The sequence below is a fragment of the Mesocricetus auratus genome, unplaced genomic scaffold, assembly GCF_017639785.1.
Source record: "Mesocricetus auratus isolate SY011 unplaced genomic scaffold, BCM_Maur_2.0 Super-Scaffold_100055, whole genome shotgun sequence".
Classification (NCBI taxonomy): domain Eukaryota; kingdom Metazoa; phylum Chordata; class Mammalia; order Rodentia; family Cricetidae; genus Mesocricetus; species Mesocricetus auratus.
In genome coordinates this window covers 3,994,629-4,018,818 of record NW_024429232.1, presented here as the reverse complement: position 1 = coordinate 4,018,818, position 24,190 = coordinate 3,994,629, and the positions used below count along the sequence as shown (strand labels likewise).

The window sequence follows — 24,190 nt, the reverse complement described above, 5'->3', positions numbered from 1 at the left end:
AAGACCCTGTCTCGGAAGAAAAAAAAAAATAGAGAAGCAGCAGCACACCTGGTGCAGCTGTCCTGGGCACACTCCAGGTATTGTCATATTCTAAACACCAAAAGATACCTAAAACCCCTAGTTTACGGACCCCTGAAACGAACAGGGCCCATCAGAGGTACGTATCCAACATGTTAGCATGACCTTGCGAATCGAGATGATCATGTCCCAGCACCTGGGCAGCTCGCAACTAGCTGTAATGTCCAGCTCCTGGAGAAAAGCCAGCCCCGAGCCTGCAAAGGTGTGAATAAACAACGGTGAGCCGAGGCCAAGAAAGCAAAGGTGGTGAGAGCTTGTACCTGGGAGAGTGGGGGAGGAGTCCGCCAGGCAGACTGAGCACCTGCAGAGAACCAGGGGTGGAAATCACCCAGATGTGTGTAAACCGAAGGAAGATGTGGGCAGTGTTCTGAAAGTAAAACAGCTAAAAGAGCCCTTGAGGAAAAGGAAGCGTATCCGGGCCTGACAGCATATGTTAGATGTGGGAATCAAGCTGAATAGGACCCTGGAGGGCAACTGGATGAGGGTTCTAGGAGGCAAACGCTGAGACCTGGTATTCTCCTCAGTGGCGGGGGACTTGAAGCTATTTCTGTTGTGAGGATGGAGCCCAGGGGAGAAAGACAGGCTAGAGAATGGAGCATTCTGCCGATGGGGTCGTGTTCAAGGAAGACGCCAGAAAATAGAAGGGACTAACTGGGGTTAGTGCCAGGGGAGGAGGCCTTTCCAAGCTCACAGTGGACAGCTCACTCTCCAGCCTGAATAGCCCAACATGCCCACTAGTCCTGTGTCCTCCACGGCCTCAGCAGACACTTCCCCCCTCCCCAAGCACACAAGCTGCCCAGCATATATCAGCATTCCGCAAAAGGCCCAGCACATGAGGCACGGGGTAAAACTCAGTTGAGTTGACGGGCTAATCAGGGTGCAGATAGAGATGGCTCAGCAGTTAAGAGCACATTCCTCTCTCTCCCAACCAGGGGAACTTCCAGATCCAGGTGGAACCAATGTTTCTAAGCTCCACAGGCATCCACACTCAAGTGCACAATGCCGCCACAACACACACACACACACACACACGAATGCATGAAATTAAGAATAAAATCTTGGACAGGCAGTGGTGGCGCACGCCTTTAATCCCAGCACTGGGGAGGCAGAGGCAGGCGGATCTCTGTGAGTTCGAGGCCAGGCCAACCAGAGCCACACAGAGCATCCCTGTCTCCGAAAACAAGGGAAAAAAGGAAAGGTAGTTGCTGCTCCCATTTGGGTTCTGGGACATGGGTAGGGCTCTGCAGAGACAGCAGCAGCTCAATGGCGCTGCTGGGCCTGGACAGAGTCATGACTTTTCCTTTTGCTCTCTAGATGTAAAATGGCCACCCATCTTCAACCATCCTCACCCAATGGCCATGTACCTGCAGCCCTCCCAACTCCTGCATTGCTAACCTGTAGTAAATACCCAGGAGCGATCTTTTTGTTTGTTTGTTTGTTTTGTTTTGTTTTTTGAGACAGCGTTTCTCTGTGGCTTTGGAGGCTGTCCTGGAACTCGCTCTGTAGACCAGGCTGGCCTTGAACTCAGAGATCCACCTGCCTCTGCCTCTGCCTCCTGAGTTCTGGATGATTAAAGGCACCACCACCACCCAACTCCTTCCCAGCTTCTTTAAAAGTCTTGTATAGGGGATGGAGAAATGGCTCAGCAACTAAGAACACACCACTGGGGCTGGAGAGATGGCTCAGAGGTTAAACAGCACTGACTGCTCTTTCAGAGGTCCTGAGTTCAATTCCCAGCAACCACATGGTGGGCTCACAGCCATCTACAATTCAATCTGGTGCCCTCTTCTGGCATGTAGGCAGAACAGTGTATATGCAATAAATAAATAACCCTTAAAAAAAAAAAGAACATACCACTTTTGCAGGGGACCCAAGTTTAGTTTCCAAGATCCATATCAGGTGGCTCAGAACCACCTAAAACTCCAGCTTCAGGAGATACAAAACCTCTGTGAGCATTCTCTCTCTCTCTCTCTCTCTCTCTCTCTCTCTCTCTCTCACACACACACACACACACACACACAAATAATGAAAATAACTCCTTAATGGTCTTTTATATTCAATCACATGAGAGTGGCCCACAAAAGTCTCACCCTGGTGCTAGGCCTTCATGTGAGTTCCCTGCCCACAGAAAGAGAGCACAGCATTGAATAGGGCTAACCCAGTAAGATGGCCTCAGAGACAACAAGTCTTAAGATGGTAACTTTGAGGACACAATGCAGGTGCATCTCTAGAACCTTCTGTTCTAGAACCTACATCCAGTTTCCTGGAGTCTCCACTCTCCAATCAGTCCAGAGCCTCTCAACCTACACTCTTAACCTTAAACCTATTAAGTCTTCAAAATAGTGGCTATTTTCTCCAAGGGACTGCAGGGCCCCTGGTCTTCTGCTTACACAGTCCCTGCCCTCAAACAAGTTAGACCTCAGCTGTGTCTCTACCCCCACCTGACGGGACAGTAAGTAAGCTGTCCCAGCAAGCACCATTCTGTGGCACCCTGCTCCCCATGAGAAGCAACAGCCAGCACAAGATGGATCAAAGGATCTTCGTGGGGCAGGTTCGAGAATGCATGGACAATGATTACCTGCCCTCCTCCAAGAAGATCGGCTCTGGTGCTTTCTCCAAGGTCTACCTGCAAAGGCATGAAGCACAGTCCTAAACTATCCTCTGACTTGCAGGACAAGCATCACACTGTGGCCAGAGAGGCCTGCCCCCTTCTCTGTGGGTTCATTGGAGCACCCCAGCCTGGTTCCAGCAAGCCTAGCTTCCTCTATAGGACCTCCCTCCTGGGTCCTAGTTCTCAGCTTCCCCACACTCTGTTCCCCAACCCCTCAAACATGTATGTGCCCAGGACAAAAAGAAAGCCGGGCTGGCACTACCTTTTGGGGGATATTGCTCACCCAGCCACTGGGAGAAGTTCAACAATGTGTGTGAAGAACAGTGGGCCTCTTCCAAGGAACATCTTCACAGCTGGCTACTCGCCACCTTCCTCAGGTGGCTATTAAGATTGTGTCCATGGCCGGGCGTTGGTGGCGCACGCCTTTAATCCCAGCACTCGGGAGGCAGAGGCAGGTGGATCTCTGTGAGTTCGAGGCCAGCCTGGTCTACAGAGCGAGTTCCAGGACAGCCTCCAAAACAATACAGAGAAACCCTGTCTCGAAAAAACCAAAAAAAAAAAAAAAAAAAAAACTGTGTCCATGGCTGAAGCCCCAGTGGAGTACTCCAGAAAGTTCCTGCCCCGTGAGATTTCGTCACTTAATGCCACCTGTAAGACAGTCCTTCCCATGCCTGCTGTCCGTCCCACGCTTGGTTCCCCTCCTTTACTTGGAAAGCCTCCCTTTTGCCCGTGTACACAGAGCCCACTCTCACCCCGCACTGGGCTCTAGCGCACACCGGACAGTCCCATCACTCTTGGCCCAGGCCTTCCTCCGGATGACCGTGTATGTGGGTGTTTGGTAGGTGAAGTTGTATGAGACCTACCAGGACAGTCAGTGCTCCTACCTGGAACTGGAGTTGGCAGCCCGGGGTGCCCTGTTGGAGCATATCAATGCACTGTCAGCCCTCCAGTGTTGCCCAGGGATAGAGGAAGAAGAGGCCCGAAGGCTGTTCTGGCAACTGGTCAGCGCTGTGGCCCACTGCCACAGTTCTGGTGTTGTGCACCGGTGAGGGTGCTGTCCGGCCTACCTGGGTGTCTGCTGACCCACTTGAGCCCAGCCCCACAGCCCCTTCTCCCACAGGGAGACTACCCTGTTGAATGGCCAGGTTTCCTGAAGCTGACAGGTGAGCCCACACATGGCTCCCTCAGTACAGTTTACTTCTGGGCTCCCTCCTCCAGCCAGCTTCTTCCTGCCCCACACAGGCTCCTGTCCTCCACCCTGACCTAGCCCTGACCTTCAGTTCTTCCAAAAAGCCTACACCCGCACGAGGCCCTGCCTAGCTTCTCCCTTACCTCATTCTGGTAACACACACTGTTGACCCCACCATCCTAACAGATGAACCCACTCTCCCCGAACTGCCGTCACCTGTGTTGCCTGGCCCCGCCTGCATGCTGTGTGCAGAGTTTGGCTTTGCCAACGGCATGGGGCTCAAGAACTCACTGTGGATGCTGAGCACCTTCTGTGGGTCTGTGACTTATACGGCCCCAGAGACCCTCATGAGCAAGAAGTACAACGGTAAGCAGGCTGACATCTGGAGCCTGTGAGTACCCCAGGTACCCCCTGCAGGACCCATGTGTGGGCTTAGTTAGGAGGGTCAACGTCCTGAGGAAGCTGCGTCCCCAGAGGGATCATCCTTCATGCCATGGTGTCTGGAAAGCCCTTCAGGGCACTAGCCCTATGGCATGCTGCCTCTAATTCGTCGTGGTCCAGTCTTCAGGCCAGGGCTGTCTCCAGGTGAGCAACACCATCCCAGAGACCAGAGCCACAGCAAAGAGAATGACAGGCTGGAAAAGTACCATCCACACACTGCATGCTGGGAAAGCTGAGCTGTGGACCCAACTGAAGGGCAGCAATCCTACTTAATAGTAACACGGCACTAGTCCAGAAGACCTCACCCCTCCTCTGTGCTTCAGGCCCCCTTTGAAAATGGGCAGAAGCCCCTGAACCTTTCCCAGGCGGGTAAAGATCCCTGTCAAGTTGCCACCGTTTCTGGAAGTAGTGGGTGTGGGCCAGGCTGCTGGCAGGCTCCAGCAGAGGGCCGGGACCTGATCAGACGGCTGCTTCAGCTGCATCCGTGTGTACACCTGGGCCTGCAGCAGGTAGCTGCTCACTGCTGGGTGCTGCCTGTAGAACACACTGTCCTCTACACTTGGTGCCACCCCAGGTGGGGCATGACCCACGGTGACTTGGGCTGCAGGCAGTGCCTCTAACACTCTGTGAGACCCTCTGCTTTGGTCCTCTGCAGAACGGGAGCACTCCCAGTCAGCAGTAGCTCTGGCATCACAGTCTGGCAGAAGTATGGCGTACCAGAAGCAAGAGCTGCAGCACCTCCAGAGGCAGGACCTAAGGAGAGTGTCTCTGGCCCAGCCGTGTGGCATCTGGGAGCCCTCACCAGAGGAATGGGTTCTACCAGCCTTGGGCTATGGCACACCATGGCAGGTGGCCGCTCTCTATGCCCCACGTTCCCCAACAGGAACATGCCTGGGCTCTATCTGGTCAGTTGAGGGTGGGTGTGGGTAGATAAACATGCTTTTCTGTGGAGCTGAGGCTGCAGCTGTCTACACAAGGAGGGCTGGTGGCCTCTGGGTATCTCATTGGGCTAGAGTTCCACCATTACCTGCTTGGCGATCTGGGTCAGGGGAAAACACCAGTCTACCCAACACACACACTTAAGAGCATCAAAGCTTTTTTTTTTAAATTTATTTTTAAAAACATTTATTGTGTATACAGTCTTCTGCCTGCATGCCAGCAGAGGGCACCAGATCTCATTCAAGGTGGTTGTGAGCCACCACGTGGTTGCTGGGAATTGAACTCAGGACCTCTGAAAGAACAGTCAGTGCTCTTAACCTCTGAGCCATCTCCCCAGCCCTGAGCATCAAAGGGGGCTAGAAGGCATCGTAGGGGGCAGGGGGGGTTGGGGGGGAGGGACTCATGGCACCCAGTGAAACACCTAGCCACGCCATAACACATGATAAAGCTGTTTTCCAGCTTCAGTATGGAGTGGAACACTGCAAACTCTCAAGAAGACTGTGGGCCCCAAGGACCTGGGAGGACCCACTGCTGAGAAGGAACAGCATACAAAAGCTTTGCACAGGTGGATCAAGATCTGTGGCTCAGAAAGGGGGACACAGTGGGGCAGGACTCGCCATGGTATCCACAGAATGAGGAAGGGCTGCGTAGATGCGGTAGGCTCCAAAAGTGGGGTAGGGTTGCATAAGAATGAATGCTGCAGCCTTTAATCCCAGCACTCGGGAGGTAGAGGCAGGCGGATCTCTGTGAGTTCGAGGCCAGGCTGGTCCGACAGCCTCCAAAACAATACAGAAAAACCCTGTCTCATAAAAACCAAAAAAAAAAAAAAAAAAGAATAAATGCTGCAGAAACCCCTAGGAGAACCTCTGTGGAGGCAGGCAAGGTGTGCCCAGCAGGAAGGTCTGGATGTCTTGAAAGGCAACCGAGGCTCAAGGAACGTAACTGATGAGCAGGTTCTATCTAAATGGCTGAGTCCAATTCAACCTGGGACTAAGGAGGCTAACCCAAAACTAAAGGCACGGACTGGTATCACAGAGATAGTAAAGAGGAAACAGTACCCAGCAAGTGATCCAAAAGGCAGAGCCTCCTAGGAAGACCCTAGGATTCAACTGTGGTCTGTTTTTCAAAGAGGTCTTGGGCAAGGAAAGCAAAAGGACTCCAAAGGTTGGGGCTCATAGCACTGTTGGCACCTCTAAGATAACCCATGTCCAGATCCTTCAGTGCCTTCGAGAATGAAAAGCTCTAGTTGACTCCCCAGGGCTTGCAGTGTTTTCAGCACAGCCCTCCCATAGTCTGGAAACAGGCTCCTCATAGCTCTAGTGGCCACGGGCTACCTGCCTCACATGTAGGCAGCTATGGCACAGGACCTGGCCAGCTCCAGCACTGAACAACTTGCATTTTTGCTGGTTGCAACAGGGCACAGGATTGGGCAGTGTCCTTGAGCTTCTCAACATTTACTGAACATTTACCCTAGAACCCTGTGGGAACACTGGCAAAGGTAGCTCTGGAGCTGGCACTCAGGCCTGTGGGGCACCACTGCCTCTGAGCTCTCGGGCCAGCTCGAGCTGTTCTTGCTGGTCTAGCTGCTGCAGCTGCTGCTCCACGTCTTCAGGCACCTGCACCTCCAGCAGGTTTTCCATGCCAGCCTCTGGCTCATCACCAATAAGCACCTGTAAGAAGAGGAGGCAGATGAGCAGGTGAGCAGCCATGGGCACGGCTTCCCTAGCCTTTCTGGGCCTGTGCGCACCTGGATAAGTTTCTCACAAGCCATTCGCACATCAGGCTCTGGCTCCCAGTTGTACAGCTCCCGAAGGATCAAGTAAGCACCCTGGTCCCGTATCTGCTGCCGCCCTGGTGCAGTGGCTGTCAGCTAGGGAGATGGAAAGGGTTACTCAGATACCAACATGTATTGTGGAGAGGCACTGACATCACAGACACCCGCCCACCCCACCCCCCAAGCCCGCTCACCAGCATGATGGCTTCGATGAGCATCTTTCGGATGTCAGCATCCGGCTCCCGTTGTTTGTCTGGTGACAAGTACTGCAGGTCAACAGGCAGCCCTAGAAGTGAGGGCGGGGAGCAGCTTGGGTGAGCCTCATGGGTGACAACCCCCTCCTCAGGAGGGGAGCTCCTGCTGCTGAACTCTGGGGGCAGGTTCCTGGGGCCTGCTGGGAACAGGACTTCCGAAAGGAAAGGCAAATGTGTCTGGCAGGCTGTGGGGCAAGGCCATCTTTGCAAGCTATAAGTGAGGTCTCCAGGACCAGGGAGAGCACACAGCTCTTCTTAAAATCGAAGCTGTTTATGCCTGAGAGGAAACAATTCTACTTGGGCAAGAGCTGTGCCCATGTGTATAAAGCAAAACCCAATACAGTGACACCTGGAGGCAAACCAGAAAAGGCGGAGCGATCTGGGGGAAAGGGTCTCATGGCAAGAGCAGCAAGGCTGGTGCCCAATTCCGAAGCAGCCTTCCTGCGAGGGCCGCTGGACACAGTCTATGAGACGCTGCCCCTCCCCGGATTTAAACCAATGAAAAGCAAAAGCGTGTGTGTGACGGTGGTGGTGGGGGATAGCCTCCTCTCTAAACACCTGCACACTTCTCCCTCTCCCCTAGCTCGCGTCCTTCCCGCCAGCCCAGAAAACCCTGAGGCAACCACCTAAGTCACTCACTGTCCATTTCTTCCTCGGAAAACTCCTCAGCCCCAGCCAAGGGCAGTAGCAAGAAGGGAAGAATGTCGACTTGGGGCCCGAGCAACCACTTGTGGTGTCCTGGAGGTGGGAACAAGGAAAGGGATCAAGGAATTGGTCCGTTGGGTCCTGAGGGACCTGTCCCCACCCAGCAACGGTCCAATTCCCTCCTTGTCACTTACGATGCTCGAAACAACAATTTCGAAGTGTTCCCACCACTCCTCCCCTCCGCACGGAGGAGTCTGTGTACTGGGTAAGAGGCAGCAGCCGTTGGACCACGCACCTGTTGGAAGGCTACAATCATTGCTGTCCTTGTTCACTTCCAGTCCCCCTCCCCGCCCACGCAGGCGCCTGGGCTTCACCTGTCCGGGTCCAGGAGAAAGGCACGCACCTCCGCCTGCTGGCTAAGGTTGGAGAGCAGTGGCCCCAGGTAATGCAGGGGCGCGGCCGCGTTGTAGGTGGGCATGCACAGCGCGCTGACCAGCCGCTCCAGACCCAGCTGCTCCTGCTCAGCGGCCATCAGCTTCTCCATCAACGCAGCACATGGAGCCAGCTCGCGGCTCAGATTGGCCAGTACTGCGGCCGCCTCTTCAGCCCAGGGCCATTGAGGGTCCAACACACAGCTCAGCAGGAGGGCAGGTAGCTCCGGGTTCGCCGCCAGGAGCGGCTGGTGCAGGCAGGGGTCAGCAGCCAAGTTCACGAGCGCGCGGGAGGCGTCGCGGGAAGGAGCTGGGGCCGGGGCCACCGCAAGCTCCGCAAGAGCCCGCAGCAGCGCCTCCTGTCCTGCCAGCAGCGTGCGGCCCGAGCTCGAACCAGTCAACGCCAACACGTGCTGCGCCGCGGCCGCCTGCAGGTCTGCCCGCGCGCCGGGCACGAGGAAGGGCAGGAGCTCCGCCGCCTCCGTGTCCGCGCCGGCCTCCGGCTCTAACATGCCTCGCTCGCCCAAGGGCCCCGAACCTACTCCCGGGTCCCTCATGCCACCAGCGGTTTCAGTCGCCGCTCACCCTACTACGGCCGGGACCCGCCCCCAGAAAGGCGGAAGTAGTTGCGACCAATCAGAGGCTGAGGACCTGAAAGGGGACGGGGGCGGGACCGGCCCGGGCGCAAGGCATTGTGGGCCACGGAGTTGGAATTCCGCCTAGGTCTTGGGAACCTCCTAGGTGGCGAGCAAGCGTTCCTACTCCCCACCCTGCACCCTTCCCCACCCAAAAAACACTTAAGTTCTTGCAGCGACTTTCCCTGCTGTCTCTTGCTGTCTCCCGGCGTGTCTGCCTGCCGAGCCAAAGCGATTTACATCCGCTCCTCCGCAAGCCCGGGCCTTTGGTGTCCAAACTGTTGCTGCTGCCCAATAGCCCCGGGTTCAGAACCCGATGGCAGGCACGGGACTTGAGAAGGCAGCTTTGGACTAGCCTCTGACTTTACAGAGGGGCCAGTTTGGGGGCATTTGTCAGTTCTTTGTTGACAGAAGCCTGAGTCTTGGACAAAGGGAACTGGCTAGTGAATCTAATAGTTGCAAGTGTGGCGACAGGCTCTGCTTGCACAGTTCGCTAAGATCCCTGTTCGGTTTCTCCCTTCTTAGCTGTTCTGCTTCTCTGTGGCCCCATATCATCTTTACCTTCCACCGGCACATCTGTTAGCACAGGTGAGGGGACACTGACCTCAGCTACAAAATCCTAGAAGATGGTTTATTTCAGTACTGGAGTCATTTCCAGGAAAGTATTTCATTCGGTGCTTCTTGTGCATCTCTTACCAGTTAGCTGCCTGGGGTCCTTGACTCTCCCAAGAGAGAAATCTTGAGTCAGTGAGTTTTCCAGGGCTGGCCTTGGCAGCCCTCCTAACCATCAGCTCTGACAGCAAAGGAGATGGCTAGGAGCTGCAACAGTTACAGAACCTATGCAGCCTTAAATACCACCTGGGGACCCTTAGCACTACAGTGACCCTTAGCTCTTGTGCGGGCCTAAGTGTCCAGATTTCCCAGCCTTTGACAGTAGCTAGAGACAGAGTTCCTGAGAAGAGGCTAAAACCTTTTTCCTCTTAAAACCAAAGTGTTTCTACTACTGCTCTATTGCTTGTTGGGATAATCTCTTTGTATATTGTGTAAAGATGTCTGTGTTTTACATCAACTGCCTGAGGCACCTTCTGATTGTCTTAATAAAGAGCTGAATGGCCAATAGCTAGGCAGGATAGGGTATACTTCCAGGCAGAGATGGGAAAGAATCTGAGGTGTGAGATTTACCAGCCAGACATGGAAGAGGTTGGACATATGGTACAGGGGAGAGGTAACGAGCTAGGTGGCAGAATTTAGATGAACATAAACAGTCAAGTGTTAGGAGCTAGTTGGGAACAAGCCTAGGCTAAGGCCATGCTTTCATCATCAGTAAAAAGGCTCCATGTCATTATTCCGGAGCTGGCAGTCCAAAGAGAGTGCCGTTAGAACTGCTGCTTCCCCATGTATGCCTCTTTTTGCAGCTCTGCTGCTGTGTCCCTGCTGCCTTTCTTTGTCACACCAGCCCATTCAAATCTAGAGAAGTAAAAAAAAAAAAAAAAAAAAAAGCCGGGCGGTGGTGGCGCATGCCTTTAATCCCAGCACTCGGGAGGCAGAGGCAGGCGGATCTCTGTGAGTTTGAATCCAGTCTGTTTCTCCGCTCCCCATTCAGAGACTTTCTATTAATTATACCTGCTCGGCCAATAGCTCAGGCTTGTTACTAGCTAACACTTAATTTTAAATTAACCCACATTTCTTATCTAGCCTTTGCCACCTTGTGGAACCTTCTTTCAACATAGCACATTCATCTTGCTTCTCTCCGTATCTGCCTGAAACTCCTGAGACTCCGCCCTTCTTCCGGTGTCCTGTGTCTTGCTGTCCCTCCTATGCCTCCTGCCCAGCTACCAGCCAGTCAGCTTCAGCTTTTTTTTTTTCTTTGTTTGGTTTTTTTGAGACAGGGTTTCTCTGTATAGCTTTGTAGACCAGGCTGGCCTCAAACTCAGATAGATCTACCTGCCTCTGCCTCCCAAGTGCTGGGATTAAAGGCATTTGAGGACTGGAGTTTGGAGCTCCAGAACCTATGTATAAATATTTATAATTAATAGATGCCAATAAGAACATAGATGGATAAATAAATCAGATAGGCATAGTGCTTCATGTCTAATCTCCCAACTCAGGAAAATCATAAATGTGAGGCCAACCTGGTCTATAGAATGAGACTGTCTCAGAAAACAAAACAAAAAACCCAAAATCTTCTTATAATGGTTGACTTTGTTAACTTGACACAAGATAGCATCAATGAGGCACCCTCTAGATTAAGTTGGCCTATGGATGTGTCTATGGGAGGGTTTCTGAATTAATGGAAAGACTTTGCCCACTGCCGGTGATAATCATTCCCTAGGAAGAGTGAAGAGAGCAAGCATGAGTCATTGCAGTCTACCCTGGCTGTGGCTATAATGTGACTAGCTGCTCCAGGCTCCTGCTACCTGGACTTCCTCACAATGATGAATTGCAGTCTAGGAGAGGGAGCGGTTGGTTTCATTTATACTTTTCAGGTCACAGTCTATCACTGAGGGAAGTCAGAACAGGAACTCAAAGCAGGAACTTGGAGGAAAAAGCTGTAGCGCAGCCATGGAGGAGTGCTGCTTACTGGCTTTCTCCTCATGGCTTGCTCAGACTGTTTCCCTATACATTCCAAGACCACCTGCCCAGGGATGGCATCACCCACAGTGGACTGAGCCCTTCCACATCAATCATAAATCAAGAACAGTGCCCCACAGGCTTGCCCACAGACCAGTCTGGTGGAAGCATTTCTTTCAGTTGAGGTTCCCCCTTGTCAAATGAGTCTAGCTTGTATAAAGTTGATCAAAAAACAAAAACAAAGCCGGGTGTTGGTGGCACACGCCTTTAATCCCAGCACTCGGGAGGCAGAGGCAGGCGGATCTCTGAGTTCGAGGCCAGCCTGGTCTACAAAGTGAGTTCCAGGACAGCCTCCAAAGCTACAGAGAAACCCTGTCTTGAAAAACCAAAAAAACAAAAACAAAAACATAAAAACTAACCAGGCTGGGCGTTGGTGGTGCATGCCTTTAATCCCAGCACTTGGGAGGCAGAGGCAGGAGGATCTCTGTGAGTTGGAAGCCAGCCTGGTCTACAGAGCGAGTTCCAGGACAGCCTCCAAAACAATATAGAAACCCTGTCTCGAAAAACCAAAAAAAAAAAAAAAAAAGATAATAAAAATAGGTCTTTAATCCCAGCACTCAGGAGAAAGAGGCAGGTACAGTTCTGTGAGTTCGATGCCTACCTGGTCTACAAAATGAGTTCCAGAACAGCCAGGACTGTTACACAGAGAACCCTGTCCCGAAAAACCAAAAATAAATAAATAATAGGATGTAGAACAATGAACATTTGACATCAATTTTTTGACCTCTGTAAGCATGCACACATGTATATACACACAATAAATCAAATATGTGTGTGTGCGCGCGCGCGCCTGTGTGTGGTTTAATTCAGGCCAAACATGATATTGTGATTTGCCAAGGTGGTAGGGCTGGGCCTTGGCCATGGAGCCTATCTGTCCCCCAGGTCAACGGTAGGAGTCTGGTTTTGTATCTTGGGGCAGAAAGTAGCGTTGCAGTGTAGGCTGCAGGAGCAGTGGGGGCAGCGCCCGTGGGGGTGCAGGCCAACCTGGAGGAAAGGGTTGCAATTCCACTCGTGGCAGTGGCAGCTTCAGCAACCGGAGGGAGCCATCTCGAGCTGGGCCCCGGCGGTACAGCCTGTGACCTGGATGTAGGGAGTCAGGCAAGTGAAACTGTAGGCTGAGATTGAGTGGGGGGGGCATTAGAGTCCAATTCTTACCCCCTGTGCCCACTCACCCCTGAGAAACATCCTGAAGCTTTGTTGTTTGGTCTCCTGCAGCCGAAAAATGGGATAGAGCCTAAAGAAGGGAGGGGCTCAGTCAGACCTTCCTGTGCAACCCAGGCAGGGCCAACCCAACATGCCCACCATCATGCGCACCAGCGATCCTGGGGCGGCCGCACCACAACGTTGGGCCGTAGTTGGCCTAGGCGTGAGCTGGGTAAGCGTCCCTGTCCCTGCTCCTGCCCCTCCTCCTCCTCCTCAGTCAAGCTCTGCCTCTGCGCTTGTTTCTTCTCACAGAAGAAATTAAGCATGTCAATATAAAACATGTCCAGCATCTGAGAGCGTGACCACTCTGTTTCCTCCAGTGGCAGTAGCCCTCTTTTTAATGCAGTAGGCACAGAAACATGCAAGGGGTCCTTAGAACGGAAGATCGACAGTACATCAGCGAGCACTCTTTTGGTTGGTCGGATGCGTGAATGCGCCTTTGTGCTTGCAGCCTGGAGTTCTACGATAGGTAACAGAGGCTCCGAAGGTGAAGGCACAGGTGACACTGCCAGCTCGTGAACACGCAAGGACACTTCCGATGCTCGTGAGCGTGTCCAAGAGGTGCTTAAGGCAGGCAAGGGTGCCCCAGAAATGAGGGAAGCTTGCGAGGAGCCCTCCCTGAGGGGCTCCACAGAAACACTGGCTGCAGATTGCTCCAAGTTATTCACCTATAGGAGAGTGACCCATGAAGTAAGAACCCTTGTATCCATATCTCTGAAACTTCTTTCTGCTACAGTCCTGTCTCCAGAGAGAGGGTGCCTCCTTCAGCTCCCCCATCCCAGTAAAGCCTTCATTGTATAGGGAGCTCTTGAGAAATGTTTTGCTTGGAGGAAACCCAGGGGCGTTCCTATGGGCACCCACTAGTGGTCTTCTGGGAGACCTCTGAAGAAGGCAACAGGTTCCCACTAGGTGAGCCACCCTGCCCAGACCTGAAGCATAATCTCCTCAAGCTTCTGTTGGCATTGTGTACGTATCATGGCCTTGGAGTCAAGGTTGAAGTTCTCAGCCCAGCTCATCATCTCCTTGCACAGGAAGCCATGTGTGTCCTGGAGGCCCAGCGCATCCAGCAGATTCTTGAGTTCTTGCCTGGGACAGGTCGATGAGGCTTAATCCAGGTCTTCCCAAGCCAGTAGGGGAAACCCAGCAGGAGCTCAACTCACTGATATTCATCTGAAGAGTGTATGTAGTAGGACATAATCTCCAAAACTACATCGAGGACCTCCAGGCTACAAGCCAGGAGCAGCTGCAGGGCCAGCATCACAAACTGCTTCTGGGTCGGGTCCTAGGCTCAGGGGTGAGGCGGGGCTCAGGAACCGAGTCTTGTTCTAGGCTCAGAAGTAGGGCGGGGCTCGGGAACCGTGCTTGGCTCTGGAAGTAGGTGAGGGTGCAGGGTACCTGTGGGAAGACTCACCTGGAGGCTAGGGGGCTGGTCCATATTGAGCAAGTACAAGAGTTTGGCCTGCAACCGGGTGCAGAGTTCACTGCTCATAGCAGGAAACAGTCTCAGCAGGGCATTTAGGATGTTCACTCGTTCTGCCCAGGTACAATGTACCAGGAAGTCCACAAGCATCGAAGCCAGGCCCTCTATGGTGCCCATCTCTGGATAGGCCTGTGGGAAGATTTGCTGAAGCCCCGCCCATTCCCAACTCCACTCTACAATGCAGATTAGCCCCTGCCTCCTTGCTTTCCCTCACTCCCAGCCCCGGCTTCCCGGCTTCTCAGAGTCTTCTAACCTCCAGGGTAAAGATAGGGAACAGCTTTTTGAACCAGTTCTGGACAACAAAATAATGCAGGAACCTGGGCAAATGCCCATAGCGCTCTTCCAAGAGTGAGCGCTCCTCGTGGTGGTGGTGGTGAGCCGAGTGGGTCTTGGTCTTGGCGGCTCCATGGTAAGGTTTTGTGGCCAAGTCTGTGGGGCTCTAAGGGAAATGACAGAAGCTTCAGATTCATCTCTGAAAACCAATCTCACCCTTCATAAGAGCCTAGAGTGCCCACCTGAGTGCCTGGTTCCCAGGGTTCTGGCTGCCCTTCCGAAGCTGGGGAAACGGAGGTCCAGTCCAGTTCCAGCTCTTCGTCGCCCTCCTCACCCTCTCTGTCCTCTTTCTTCCGTGACCTACGGAGCCAGTGGATAAGTTTCTTTCGCCACCTGCCAGCAGAGTGCTTCCGGCACTTTAGCCACTGGTCATCCTGGCGTCTAGGTGGCTGCAGAAGGAAAGGAGAGAGCGTGTGGCGGCTTTGGAGATAGCCAGGAGCACCCTGCTAGCACCGAGCCCCACTTCTTGCCTTGAGTCTGCGCTGGGTAGAGAGTTCTGCTAGGGAGCCAAGGCAGCTGACCTCTGCATGCAACCACATCTGCCGCAGTATCACAGAGTTGGGCACACAGCCGGGAAAACTGATGGGCTGAGTACGTTTCTAGATGTGGGGGGCAACAGATCGCGTTGAGAATCACCGGGACATAACCAGGGGCCCCCATAACCAGGGGCCACCAAAACAAAACAAAACAGACTAACTGGTAGCCTCTGTTCTCAATACACAAATGGTTGGTTTAGCTTGGGAAACCCAATAGAAGGATAGTCGCATGGGCTATGAACTATAAATGAAGAGAGGGATCTAGAGGTGGTCGGTCCCTTGTGAGCACTAACCAATCACACGTATGCTCTCCAGGGAATTCAACCTAAAACCTAAAACAGGGGTGTCTATAAAAACCATGGTAGAGGGGGCAGGGAAGGAAGAAAGGAACTTGGAAGAGGTCCGTGTATTGAGTAGGTAGGCCTCCCTAAGATGGAAGGGCTAAAAATACACCTGAACAGGAAGGAATCTGCTATGCGCTAGGAAGGGGCGAGAGCCTGCCTGGGTGCCCAATGTGACCACGTCTGGGAAATGGTGGGTCTTGAGGGGCTGGCCCACTGGGTTTACTCCCAGAAGCTCAAGGACTCAGATCTCCAGAAAAAGTCTACAGGGAATGTAGCAATCCTGCCTGGAGAATGGTGTGCAGAAACAACCACTCGTGATGGACCTTTGGCTCAAGCCTAGTCCTAGACAGCATCAAGGAGACCACGCCCATAGCCACACCGGAACTGGCTAGGCTGAAGAGGTACAGGTTCTTAAGCCTTGGGCCTATAGGCCCTTAGGTCAGATTGGGACACAATGGCTTACAACAAAGGGAGGTAGGATATGCACAGAGTGACCTCTAGAAAAGGCCACCTCTGGGAAGTGGGAGGTGTAGGTCTCACCCTGTGGGGCTGTATAGTGGCAGGAAAGAAGCCCCCTAGATTTGAGAGAGGCTCTTTGGGTCTTCTGTGCAGCAACAGCGGAACCTAGGGAGGGACAGGGAGTAAGAACAGAGCACAGCCACCAAGCCCCTGAAACTGTCCTGGAATGGGGCCCTCACCCTATGCCGCAGGTAGTAGGATGATGTGTTCAGGTCCATGATCTTTCCTCCAAACTGATCCCACTGCAGCTGCAGATCCAGACTGAGGCCCAGCTCACAGCTCAGGGAGGAACGTGCTAGAAGCTAGGGTATACAAGGAGTTACAAGGGGTTGATGCAGGGGTCACAGTGTCGGGCATGGAGAGATATGGGAAGGGCAGAAGGCCCTCACCTGGGATGCCTGGCTATGCACCATCCGGGGAGTGGGTGGAATGGGCAAGGAGACTCGGGGAGGGCGGGCGAAGCGCCTGCCCGGGGCTCCTGGGGTTTGGAGGGCTGGCAGTGAGGACATTGGCTGATCATCAGCACAGAGTCTAGCCTGCCCACCACTGGTGGCAGCTCTGGGCTGGATCCCCTTGTCCTGGGACTCGATCTCTGTGATGGAGTCCTCAATGCTCCACTGCAGGTACTCCCTTCCAGATTTGATATCCTGGGACAGGAAAAACAGGAAGCTAGCCGGGTGTTGGTGGCGCACGCCTTTAATCCCAGCACTCGGGAGGCAGAGGCAGGCGGATCTCTGTGAGTTCGAGGCCAGCCTGGTCTACAAAGTGAGTTCCAGGACAGCCTCCAAAGCTACAGAGAAACCCTGTCTCGAAAAAAAAAACAACAAACAAAACAAAACAAAACAAAAAAACAAAACAAAACAGGAAGCTTGTATCAGATAGGGTGGAGGTCAAGGCATGGCCTAGGACTGATCCCACACCTACCAGCATGTCAGAACCATAGATCAGGCGTAAGTAACTGTCAAAGGCTTCCTGGCGTCCCTTCCAGGAGAGTGGGAACCGAGTTGACGGGACTACTCGTCCTTGCCTCAGGTCTTCAAGGTCTTCATCCCGGGCTATGATCTCCTTCAGGTCCTGAGGTGGAGGTTGGCGGTCAGTCCATGCTTCTTCGAAGACTCGCCATGAGCTTCCCAAGCAACCAATAGAGTTCAGGCCAGAGACTGAGACTGGGCATTGGGCATGGATGGGCATTGGGCTGGCAAAGGATTAGGACCAACACAACTCTACCTCCTTCAACACTGGCTGCTGAAGTATTGCTGTGCGGCGATGGATGAAGGGCAACGTCACACTGTACACAGAAACAGGCATAGGACTGAATTCTTGGCATTACCGGTGCGATAGGTTAGAAGCTGGAGTTAGGACCAGCCAGGATAAAGATTCTGGGATGATTTAAGATGTGGCAAAACCAAAGGAACCTGGGAACGCAGACAACTCACACTGGGAGCATACAGCTATGCAAACCCTGCCCCCAGGGCTACGTAGAACCCTCCACAGCAACTGGGCAGCCCTGACAGCAGACCTGAGGCTGGCTGCTCCGTGAAGACTGGCAAGCTTCTTCAAATGGGTGGATGTCATTGGATCCCAGATGTCCAGTGGCAGTGGAGGGTCATTCACCACAACGGGGGCCTTCTGACACAAATTCTGGAAAAGCAGGCAGAGCGTTGTTCCCAGTACCGTTCATGGGCAGCAGGCGGTCCCACCTTGATCGCCTTGACCTCGTTGTGTACCTTGACCAGATAGGATGTCGGTAGGTAGAGTTTGTGGGACACCAAGCAGAGGCGGGAACCTAGCGCAAGCACCAGGTCTCCACTGTTGCTGGAGAAGGCCAGGGCCTGAGGGGGACCGTCCAGCTGCAGGAGCCTGCAAAAGTGCCCAGAGTCTAGCCCCTGCTTCACAGAGTGGACATCTGAGGCAGTGGCAGGGGCAGCAGCCTATCCCCCTCGGCCCAGCCCCTGGTCTCTGGTGGAAAGCAGAGGTCAGAAGAGCTGACCTTTAACCTGTGGCTGCCCCACATACAGAGCCCCAGCCCAGCACACCGCAGCAGGCGGTTCTCCCAGGTCCAGATTCGGATGGTGCAGTCCAGGCTAGAGCAGGCATACAGCTTGAGGGTGGGGCAGCAGCAGAGGCCTAGGGGCAGAACTAAGGTTAGGAAGCAGTCGAGAATAAGGACACAGGCTTCACCTTTGCTCCGGTCTCCTCACCGGTGATATGGTCTATAGGGTCATCCTGTGGCCGGTGGTCCCAGCGCATTTTGTCACCCACGCCAAACTGCACCAAGCCATAGGTGGCACTTTGTGGATCCTCAAAGCCTACGGTGATGCGCTTGCCCAGAGCACAGAGGGCTACCACTGGGTGACAACAGGAGAAGGTGTGCAGCAGGCTCAGGCTCTCCTCAGCGTACGGGAATACACGCCACATCTTTACTGTCAGATCACCACCTTTGGGTAGCGGGGGCTGGGGTTGGGACTTCCGGAAGGTGCAGGAGCTCCCAGGCTGTCTCTGAGGGAGGGAGGGTACTACTGACCTGAAGTCACAATGCTGTTCCAGGTGGACGCAATAGCAGTCACTGGCCCTGGGCTGTGTGCCTCTGTACTAAAGATGGTCTCCGAGGTGCGCCAATCCATCACAGACAGTGTGCCATCAGAGTGCCCCATCATGGGTAAGAATCTGTGGGAAGTGATGGAGGCTGTTGGTCAAGGCTCTGTCACTAAGTCAGCCCCATTTTGCCTTAAGCCAGCCTCAGACAGCTGTGGTGCCCACCTGTTCTTATTTTTCCAGGCCCAGGCAACGGCGCTGCGTAGCATGTCACCCTTATTCTGGTGCACAATCTCCCAGCAAGCAAATGCACTGCGAGCATCTGTGAGGTGGCTGTAGAGGTGCAGGCAGCAGGGCTGCGGGGCAGGGGGTGGAGGTGGACGCAGGCGGTGTAGTACGACCATCGGGCACCGCGCCGCATTGGCACGCACCAGGTGCCCTGCCCGTGTCAGCACCCACAGCGCTTCTCGAGACAAACAGTAAACCACCCCAATTGCACAGTCCTCCGGTCCCAGCAGCAGGAGGCTCACGGTTTGTCCTGTAGCAGCTGACACCAGATAGACAGACCCATCCGCACAGGCGCACACAAGGCGAGAGGGCAGAGGCGGCTCAGCTGGTGCAGGGAGCACTGGTGCCACCTGCACATGGGTCACCGGCGCCGAGAGCTGTGCTAATGGTGAATAGAGGTCACACACACGCCACAGCTCCACCGACTTTGAGCAGAGAGCAAGCACTGGCCAGCCAGGCCCTGCAGGAGCCAGCAAATGGTGCACTCTCTCAGAGAATATGTCTTGATTCCAGCAACCCAGCTTTACCTCTCCCACCTGAGCTGCAGCCCTCAGGTCCCACGTGCGAAGTGTCCCATCCTGTGAGGCGGACACTACCAAGGAGCTGTTCCGGAGCACTGCCATGGCTGTCACTGGGCCTGCAGGAAAGGGCACATCGCAGCTCAAGGAGGAGCTCCTGGGACGCAGCCAGCACCGGAGAGGTGCAAGCTCAGGATGAAGCAGCTGGGCCTCGACAGCTGCCAGACTGTGGCCCACCTGTGTGGCCCACAAACACCATCCGGATCTGCCAACCAGCCTCCCAGACCTTCACGGTGCTGTCGCGGGAAGCTGTCACCATGGCTTGTACCTCCTCACAGTACTCCAGGTCTGAGATGATTCTACAAGTGAGAGAATGGAAGGAGGCCCAGTGGATTTAGCACAGTCCTGTATGTGGGTCCTATCGCCCTTGAAGTAACTGGCTCTCCTTAGGGGATCCGCCTCCCACCCACCTGTCCCTGGACTCCCCTCACGTTTTATGCAGATCCTGGCACACATTTATGAGAGTCCAGGACTCCAGATCAAAAGTGAGCACCGCCGAGCCATAGGCAGCAAAGCAATGCCGGGTGCGGTGGTCAGTTCCCGGCCCCAGTGCCAGTCGCTTGAGAGAGCCAGACAAGCCTGATGGTGGCCGCAAAGGTGAGCCACAGGACACCAGGCGGCGACCACCTGAACGGAACTTCCAGAGCTCCAGGCTTCCTCCCACCTGGGCCACCACCAGCAGTCCCAGGCTGGGCACTGGCAAGCAACAAAAAGGCTCGTGGCCCGGTGTCCTGTTCACCTGTGGCTGGCTCAGCCAGAGCTGGTGGAAGTCTTTCCCTAGTATGGCCAGTCCAGTTGGGCCCCAGCCTACAAAGCGGCCCACTTTCCCCAGAGGGCCAGGCACGGTCACCAGCCCGTGCAGCGCCACGGGGGCCTCCAGCTTTGCCTGCGCCCAGCCGTCCTTGGTGTGCTGGTGCAGGTACCCCGCACCATCGAGAACCACGAAGCGACCCCCCGCTGGGTCGGGCGCTACTGAGCACAGCCCAGCTGCCACCTCCAGGCGACGCAGTGGCTCCAGCCCGTGTGTCATTCGAGTGACCCGCAGCTCCGCTCTTTTCTCCTGCAGGCCAGAGCACACAGGTGAAGCATGAGCTCCTCTGCCTGGGGAAGCTTCAGAGGACCAGTGTCTCTACGGCAGAGACCTACTAGGAGCCTCACGGAGGGAGGGTCACACCTTTTCCACAACATCATGGAGGTATGCACGTAGGTTTAGCCACAGCTGTCGGGCTCGGGAACGCAGTGTCATTTTCTGCCACCTCTGGCTACTTCTAAAGAGCTGCAGGACCTGTGGTGCCTCCACCGGAGCCAATTCTGTAAGTCAGTGTAGGGTGTGGTGTCACTAGGCCTTGTGCCCCAGCCTTGGAGGTGGCAAGCCACCAGGAGCCCTCCTCTAAGGGACGATGGGTCAAGGGCTGCCCAGGGAAGCTCCACCTCCAGGGCTGGACAAAGCCTGAGGAACATCTGCTTCCTAGTGGGGTGCCCGGAAATGACAGGTGCCCTCACCATTCTTTTCTGAGAGCACCCCAGGATCTGGAACATCACAGATGTCCTGATCAAACAAGTCTGTGTCCAGGGCCGAGCTGTCGCCCTCTGATGGAAAGAGGCTTCTTGCGTGGTACAGCTTGTCCACCATGTCTACCATGGACAGTCCCAGAGGTGGCAAGTGTAACTGCTCTTGAGACTAAGTAACGGAAAAGCAGTAAGTGTTGCTAAGATACCAGACGCTTCTGGCCCCGCCCCATGACGCAGGCCCCGCCCCCACAAACGCGGAAGTGCCATCTAAGTCACAGAAACTTTTATTGGAAACGAATGAGCTGCAGCAAAGTGACACTCAGTGCATGTGGCCCACCTGGTAAGGTGGGGGGCAAAAGTGGGCACCAGGGGCTGGTCCAGGGCAGACCCCATAAAACACTGGGCACCGCACCACTAACAGGGCTTCATGTCACTGGCCCTTAGAGCTGGAGTGTACAGGCCCAGTAAGAAATACAAAAATAAACTCTGTGGTCCAGCTGTCCTGTCTGGCAGACCGTGGGTGCAGAGCAGTCACTTTTCTATCGGGCCCTGTGCTGTTTAATCAGCCACAGCACGGGAGTGAGAGCCTGCAGGGGTGTGTGGATGTCCACAGGCTGAAACCAAAGGGCAGCGCCAGGATGGTGGCAGTGCCGGGGTAGCCAGCATCTGTCTGGGGAGGCTCTGCAGCGCCTTAGACAGGTAGGTCCAGGATGGTGGCAGTGCCGGGGTAGCCAGCATCTGTCTGGGGAGGCTCTGCAGCGCCTTAGGCAGGTAGGTCCAGGCACTGGTCCAGGCTGAGACTCCACTTCTCCTCATCACATACAGATCACTGGAACCCTAGGCAAAAGGTGGCAAACAGTAGGACTTCAGGAAGTGCCACCCAGACCAGGCAGAGGGCTGATCTGTCCCACCCACTCCAGGCTCCAGAGTTTGGGGCCACAGCTGCAGGCGCCGCCACCTGCGCCACACCTGTCTTCCTCCATGGTGCTGGCCTCCTCGGCCTTGTCCTCACTGTCTCCGCCTCCACTCTCTTCATCTGCCTCTTCGGCACCCAGCTCCAAGTCCAACGCATTGCCTGCCTCTGAGGGCGTGTAGGTGGAGCCACTGGGTGGGGACAGAAATGGCAGTCTCAGGACCACCTGTCCCAGGCCTTCCCAGGGAGAGGAGAGCCTTAAGGAAGGGTGTGAGTTGAACAGGGGGACGGACAAAGGGAGGGGCAACGGTACCAACCTGATGGAGCGGCAGCTAAAGAAGACGATTCGCTTAAGACGCTTGTTGTAGAAGAAATAATTGAACGACCAGAGGCTCCCATCTTCCCCAAAGGGGTCTGAGTCCAGGTCTGGGTTATAGCTGAGAGAGAAGCAGAATAGTGAGGCTCCCGCCCACTGCCACGCACGCCTGACAGCTGCCCGCAAAGGTGTGAGCCCACCTGTAGATGTCACACTCGGCTAAGCAAATTTCCTCATCCACTGCGTTCCACAGCTGTGGCTTCAGGGCCTTGAAGTCTTCCCGGACGGCTGAGAACAGGCTGCAGTTGACTGCGTTTACCACCTACAGCAAGTTACAGTCAGGGATGACAAGGGTCCAGGGCACCAGGCAGAGGGCAAGAGCCTACTCAAGGCGATGGAAATAACTACAGGGTTCTTGGGTCCCTCTTCCATCCTTACCCAGCTGAGGCTGGGCTCCCGGCTGAACTCGTGACTCCTGGCTGTGCTGAAGTCATAGTCTGGTCTGAAGGACTCATTGAGTGTGGCAATCAGATAGAAGAGGGTCTTCCGGCTGCACTTGTCACTTAGAGGGCTTTCGTCCTCGCCACCCTGACTCTTGCTCAGTCTGAACAGAGATAAACGTCAACCTTGTTCAGCATCCCACATGCCCCAAAGGTTAGGCTCCACCTCAGCTTACCTGCTAGGGCTGAGACCTGAAGTTTGGGGCGGGGACAGTGCCTCCAGCACATGGGGCTGGCCCTCCTGGCAGAACTGCTTGAACATGTGTTTATCATCTCCTGCCATCTTACACGAGTAGCTTTCAATCCTACGAAACGCAGGCAGCATCATGGAGCACGCTGACCCTGAGGATTCAACTCGGGGGGCCAAGACAAGTGACCTCCGGGAGTCTGAGCCCCAGACCCTCCAGCCTCACCTGCCAATGATATGGGCGTCTCCAGTCTCCACGGTCAATTGTGAGTTGATGGCCTCGAAGCTGGAGTTCTCCAGCAGCTTCATGTCCTCTGAGATGGGGCTTCTTGTGCCAGAAGGACTAGAGCAGTGCTACCTGAGAACATGGGAAGCGCCGAAAGGCTCCACCTTCAGCCTCCCCACCCACGAGCGGAGCACTGTCTGCCGCTGGACCTAGCTGAGTCCCTCACGCACGCTCTCACCCTCTCCTGACTTCCCCCGAGCACTCAGCGAGGCCAGGTTCCAGCTCAATTCCAACAACTCTTACAGGGTACAAGAGTCCTGGAGCTGGCTAGGGGCCCCTACTCTGGATTCTCGAAGTTCCCTAGACCCATCGGCACCCTGCAGACACCCTCAGACTGTACTCAATCAGGGTAAGAACCTGCAATCTGGATCGGAACCCGGCACCTGGGGCTTGAGCCCCGCGGTTCTATGGGCTGCTTCGCTGCTTCCTGGCGAGAAGAGGAAACCCATGAGTGCTTCAGTTCTTTTTGCAAATATGCCTAATTCTCTCCTTGCACCCCAAAGTGCGCAGGGTGGCCCCATCGCCCCCGCTGGCTCAGACCAACAGTCTCCTGGCATTGCCGCCCCGGGAGCAGAGAGGCACTAGATTGGTATGGAAAACTACAAGCCCCAGGAGGCAGTGCACCCAGAGAGACACCCTGGCCAGGCAGCGGTAAAAACTACAAGTCCCATGAGGCAATGCAGAGGCGCGAGACCTGCCGGGGACTGTGGTTCCCACAGTCCGGGACCGCTCGGAGCACAAGGCAGACACCCACCTGCCAGGAATGGGCTAGATCAAGCCAGGCTATCCGGGTTGCTTAGCGTCGGTGCTGAGATGACCTCGGCGCGGGCTGAGCGCGGCGCGGGCTCCTCAGGACTGGAGGGCGGCGCCGCGGCCTCCACTCGGGCCGCACTGTATCCGGGGGAAGAAGCTTCGCGGCGACGTCCCGTTACTCCAGGCCCTGCCGGCCCAAACGGGCTGCAGCCGCGACATAGCCTCGTCCCCCTGCAGCACCCGCTTTTGCGACCGACCTGCCGCGGACCGCCAAAGAGC

At 54.9% G+C, this 24,190-nt stretch overlaps 3 protein-coding genes and 1 pseudogene across 5 annotated transcripts; 1 reads left to right on the top strand and 3 right to left on the bottom strand.

Moving 5' to 3' along the window:
• The first annotated feature begins 2,162 nt into the window (after positions 1-2,162).
• LOC101828066 lies at positions 2,163-5,249 on the top strand (annotated as a pseudogene).
• A 1,447-nt stretch (positions 5,250-6,696) lies between these two features.
• Hgh1 (HGH1 homolog) lies at positions 6,697-8,969 on the bottom strand. Its single transcript, XM_005086033.4, has 6 exons — positions 8,306-8,969; positions 8,126-8,226; positions 7,926-8,024; positions 7,227-7,318; positions 7,006-7,128; positions 6,697-6,928 (listed from the first exon to the last, which is right to left on the bottom strand). The coding sequence occupies exons 1-6, from the start codon at positions 8,917-8,919 to the stop codon at positions 6,776-6,778; spliced, it is 1,182 nt and encodes a 393-aa protein (XP_005086090.1). The 5' UTR covers positions 8,920-8,969; the 3' UTR covers positions 6,697-6,775.
• Positions 8,970-12,328: 3,359 nt separating this feature from the next.
• Positions 12,329-21,192, bottom strand: Wdr97 (WD repeat domain 97). Of its 3 annotated transcripts, none has more exons than XM_013125176.3 (24): positions 20,948-21,192; positions 20,619-20,755; positions 19,876-20,504; positions 19,622-19,743; positions 18,804-19,503; positions 18,568-18,710; positions 18,245-18,481; positions 18,080-18,170; positions 17,771-17,903; positions 17,563-17,684; positions 17,271-17,331; positions 16,968-17,117; positions 16,433-16,690; positions 16,223-16,345; positions 16,065-16,148; positions 15,115-15,243; positions 14,827-15,033; positions 14,565-14,750; positions 14,243-14,440; positions 13,992-14,113; positions 13,761-13,917; positions 12,943-13,499; positions 12,801-12,862; positions 12,329-12,708 (listed from the first exon to the last, which is right to left on the bottom strand). In XM_013125176.3, the coding sequence occupies exons 1-24, from the start codon at positions 21,084-21,086 to the stop codon at positions 12,512-12,514; spliced, it is 4,944 nt and encodes a 1,647-aa protein (XP_012980630.3). In that variant the 5' UTR covers positions 21,087-21,192; the 3' UTR covers positions 12,329-12,511. The 3 variants fall into 3 exon arrangements, with proteins under 3 accessions (XP_012980630.3, XP_040592272.1, XP_040592273.1); XM_040736338.1 differs by having other exon boundaries at positions 18,245-18,391; XM_040736339.1 differs by lacking the exons at positions 20,619-20,755; positions 20,948-21,192 and having other exon boundaries at positions 20,184-20,317.
• Positions 21,193-21,224: 32 nt separating this feature from the next.
• Positions 21,225-24,050, bottom strand: Maf1 (MAF1 homolog, negative regulator of RNA polymerase III). The gene is made up of 8 exons (XM_005085990.4): positions 23,913-24,050; positions 23,099-23,230; positions 22,862-22,990; positions 22,624-22,789; positions 22,386-22,507; positions 22,187-22,306; positions 21,926-22,060; positions 21,225-21,793 (listed from the first exon to the last, which is right to left on the bottom strand). The coding sequence occupies exons 2-8, from the start codon at positions 23,179-23,181 to the stop codon at positions 21,772-21,774; spliced, it is 777 nt and encodes a 258-aa protein (XP_005086047.1). The 5' UTR covers positions 23,182-23,230; positions 23,913-24,050; the 3' UTR covers positions 21,225-21,771.
• Positions 24,051-24,190: the final 140 nt, after the last annotated feature.